This window comes from Salmo trutta, unplaced genomic scaffold (genome assembly GCF_901001165.1).
Source record: "Salmo trutta unplaced genomic scaffold, fSalTru1.1, whole genome shotgun sequence".
In the NCBI taxonomy this organism is placed as follows: Eukaryota; Metazoa; Chordata; class Actinopteri; order Salmoniformes; family Salmonidae; genus Salmo; species Salmo trutta.
The window spans coordinates 18,193,655-18,198,403 of NW_021822911.1; the positions used below are offsets into that span (position 1 = coordinate 18,193,655).

A 4,749-nucleotide genomic window follows, 5' to 3' on the forward strand; every position below is an offset into this window, starting at 1 on the left:
TGGCCGATCAGAGGACAAAGGGCTTAGGCGCGTGCCCGAGTCGACCCAGTGATATATTTTCTTTCGTCTGTTTACCTAATTGCAGATTCCCGGTCGGAATATAATCGCTTTTTTACGAGAAAAATGGCATAAAAATTGATTTAAACAGCGGTTGACATGCTTCGCAGTACGGTAATGAAATATTTAGAAATCTTTTGTCACGAAATGCGCTGTGCACGTGACCCTTATTTACCATTCGGATAGTGTCTTGAACGCACGAACAAAATGCCGCTGTTGGAACATAACTATGGATTATTTTGGACCAAACCAACATTTGTTATTGAAGTAGAAGTCCTGGGAGTGCATTCTGACGAAGAACAGGAAAGGTAATCAAACTTTTCTAATAGTAAATCGGAGTTTGGTGAAGGCTAAACTTGCTGGGTGTCTAAATAGCTAGCCCTGTGATGCCGGGCTATCTACTTAGAATATTGCAAAATGTGCTTTCACCGAAAAGCTATTTTAAAATCGAGTGCATAGAGGAGTTCTGTATCTATAATTCTTAAAATAATTGTTATGCTTTTTGTGAACGTTTATCGTGAGTAATTTAGTAAATTGTTAGTAAATTCGCCGGAAGTTTGCGGGGGGTATGCTAGTTCTGAACGTCACATGCTAATGTAAAAAGCTGGTTTTTGATATAAATATGAACTTGATTGAACAAAACATGCATGTATTGTATAACATAATGTCCTAGGTGTGTCATCTGATGAAGATCATCAAAGGTTAGTGCTGCATTTAGCTGTCTTCTGGGTTTTTGTGACATTATATGCTAGCTTGAAAAATGGGTGTCTGATTATTTCTGGCTGGGTACTCTGCTGACATAATCTAATGTTTTGCTTTCGTTGTAAAGCCTTTTTGAAATCGGACAGTGTGGTTAGATTAACGAGAGTCATGTCTTTAAAATGGTGTAAAATAGTCATATGTTTGAGAAATTGAAGTAATAGCATTTCTAAGGTATTTGAATATCACGCCACGCGATTACACTGGCTGTTGAGTAGGTGGGACGCACTGGCCCATCGAGGTTAAATAAAGGTGAATAATAGTCACATGTTCAACTATCATTTGCTGATCCAGGAAATCATTTTCTGAATGCCAGTCAAATGACAAACATCACGACATTTGTGATGTTTGGGTACTACAGTAGGTCTATGTTATTGTTAGGTGAAGTTATGGGCCAATTTGGCAAACACTTAGTGTACAACCCCTCATTGTCAGGCTGATGGAAAAGCTAGCCAAAGAGCATTTTACTGTTTGAAGTGTTTTTTAAGTATAAAGCGGTTGATTTGCGATGATGACACAACCATTATATTAAACAGAACATTCAAACGAGCCTTACAATTATAATCCAAAGTAGTGTGAAATGTACTCATAAGCAACCTGGAAATGGAGGTTACTCCCCTCAGTTTCCCCCATTCACATTCAGAATACATTGTGAAAAACTCAAATCTTTGCTCACCATTTTTGCTCCAGGCAGATATAGTACATCCATAACTAGTGGTTTCCTCATTACCAGATATACTACATCCATAACTAGTGGTTTCCTCATTACCAGATATACTACATCCGTAACTAGTGGTTTCCTCATTACCAGATATACTACATCCGTAACTAGTGGTTTCCTCATTACCAGATATACTACATCCGTAACTAGTGGTTTCCTCATTACCAGATATACTACATCCGTAACTAGTGGTTTCCTCATTACCAGATATACTACATCCGTAACTAGTGGTTTCCTCATTACCAGATATACTACATCCGTAACTAGTGGTTTCCTCATTAGCAGATATACTACATCCATAACTAGTGGTTTCCTCATTACCAGATATACTACATCCATAACTAGTGGTTTCCTCATTACCAGATATACTACATCCATAACTAGTGGTTCCTCATTACCAGATATACTACATCCATAACTAGTGGTTTCCTCATTACCAGATATACTACATCCATAACTAGTGGTTTCCTCATTACCAGATATACTACATCCATAACTAGTGGATTCCTCATTACCAGATATACTACATCCATAACTAGTGGTTTCCTCATTACCAGATATACTACATCCATAACTAGTGGTTTCCTCATTACCAGATATACTACATCCATAACTAGTAGTTCCTCATTACCAGATATTCTACATCCATAACTAGTGGTTTCCTCATTACCAGATATACTACATCCATAACTAGTGGTTTCCTCATTACCAGATATACTACATCCATAACTAGTGGTTTCCTCATTACCAGATATACTACATCCATAACTAGTGGTTTCCTCATTACCAGATATACTACATCCATAACTAGTGGTTTCCTCATTACCAGATATACTACATCCATAACTAGTGGTTTCCTCATTACCAGATTTACTACATCCATAACTATCGGTTTCCTTATTAGCAGGGAGGTGTTTCTGCAATCAAATTGCGCTCGTGCCGCAATTTTATTAAACACAGAAAGGGGCCTATATTGGAGACCAAAAGTCGTCTGTCACACTGCTTAGAGTTTCAACAACATGAATAACTTATTTCTAGCCTACAATCATCGATTTCACTACTATAGTGAAAACAAGACAAAATATGACTATTCTTGCTCATTTTAAGACATTTGTCCAGCAATTTTAACATGACATTACAGACGTCAATTGTTGTACAACAACATCATGGCTACGCTGTTGGCATCACCTTTTACAGTGGATTTCTACTGTTGTGGGCCTTTAACCATCTGTCTGACTTTGTTGTTCACACAGGAGAGAGACGTGACTATCGTGGATCCTCTGGGGATCCTCAACAACCTCGTGATGATGAAGAGGCAGAGAAGAGTCTCTCCAGATCAAAACACCTCAAGAAACACCTGCAGAGATCCACAGGGAAGAGAACTCACTGCTGCTCTGACTGTGGGAAGAGATTCACCTCTTCATCAGGCATTAAAATTCATCAGAGAATCCACACAGGAGAGAAATCTTTTAGCTGTGGTCAATGTGGGAAGAGTTTTACTTGGTCAACCAGCCTCATATCACACCAGAGAATCCACACAGGAGAGAAATCTTTTAGCTGTGGTCAATGTGGGAAGAGTTTTACTTGGTCAACCAGCCTCATATCACACCAGAGAATACACACAGGAGAGAAACCTTTTAGCTGTGATCAATGTGGGAAGAGTTTTGCTTCATCTAGCCATCTGACTCAACACCAGAGAACACACACAGGAGAGAAACCTTATAGCTGTGCTCAATGTGGGAAGCGTTTTTGTCAATCTGGACAGCTGACAGTGCACCAGAGAACACACACAGGAGAGAAACCTTATAGCTGTGATCAATGTGGGAAGAATTTTACAACATCTGACCATCTGACTCGACACCAGAGAATACACACAGGAGAGAAATCTTATAGCTGTGATCAATGTGGGAAGAGTTTTGCTGATTCTGGCTATCTGACTCGACACCAGAGAATACACACAGGAGAGAAACCTTATAGCTGTGATCAATGTGGGAAGAATTTTACATCTGACCATCTGACTCGACACCAGAGAATACACACAGGAGAGAAATCTTATAGCTGTGATCAATGTGGGAAGAGTTTTGCTTCATCTAGCCATCTGACTCAACACCAGAGAACACACACAGGAGAGAAATCTTATAGCTGTGATCAATGTGGGAAGAGTTTTACAACATCTGACTCGACACCAGAGAACACACACAGGAGAGAAACCTTACAGCTGTGATCAATGTGGGAAGCGTTTTTGTCAATCTGGACAGCTGACAGTGCACCAGAGAACACACACAGGAGAGAAACCTTATAGCTGTCATCAATGTGGGAAGAGTTTTGCTTCATCTAGCCATCTGACTCAACACCAGAGAACACACACAGGAGAGAAACCTTATAGCTGTGATCAATGTGGGAAGAGTTTTGCTTCATCTAGCCATCTGACTCAACACCAGAGAACACACACAGGAGAGAAACCTTATAGCTGTGATCAGTGTGACAAGAGATTCTCCGGTAAAAGACATCTGATCAAACATCAGAAAATACATGAATGAGTTGTTTCATGATATCATGTCACAATGTAGAATGTTTAAACATTGTAGTAGGAGTATTTTAATAGTGTCACAATGTAGAATCCTAAACGTTTGCCCCTGTTCTATTGATTTCAACATGATATGGATATTAGCCTCAGGGGGAAAATCCAGGCTCTGAAATGGAAGAGTACTATTTATGAGATTTAATAAAAAGTGAAAAAAGAGTTGTTACACTTACCATGTTGGTTACGCATTGAATCAAAATGTATCTGGCTGTTTTATACAAATTGTCCTCTAACCAGGGATGTACACATTATTCCCAGATTCCGTGTGATTTTTGAGCTGTTAGTTTTAACAGGACGTGCAACCTCATCTCCCTCCTCTCGGCACAATTGATTTCAACATGATATCGATGAGTTATGACAAATAAGTGTTGCGTTCCTTTGTTTAGGGACCCCTAAATTTAAATGCATCACTCCAAAATGTAGCTGACTGTTTTCTGCAGGTTGTCCTCTAACCAGTGAGGTAAAAGATATCTCCCATTTCCATATGTTTTTTATTTTGTTGTGTTAGTTTCAAGAGCAGGTTCAACCTGATTTTCCCCCAAATGGATATAAGATTTGTGTTTTGCGTTTAGCTAATGCGTTGCTATGGATCTTTATTTATTTTGACTGCACGTTTTTCGTATTGGAG

General features: G+C 39.2%; 1 protein-coding gene across 1 annotated transcript; it reads left to right on the forward strand.

Moving 5' to 3' along the window:
* Positions 1 to 2,933: 2,933 nt before the first annotated feature.
* On the forward strand, positions 2,934 to 4,065 carry LOC115186694 (zinc finger protein 2 homolog; the record flags this gene model as incomplete). The annotated part of the gene is made up of 2 exons (XM_029746232.1): positions 2,934 to 3,549; positions 3,707 to 4,065. Coding segments are annotated over 2 exons (975 nt in total), but the record flags the coding sequence as incomplete, so codon positions are not given.
* Between the last annotated feature and the right edge of the window lie 684 nt (positions 4,066 to 4,749).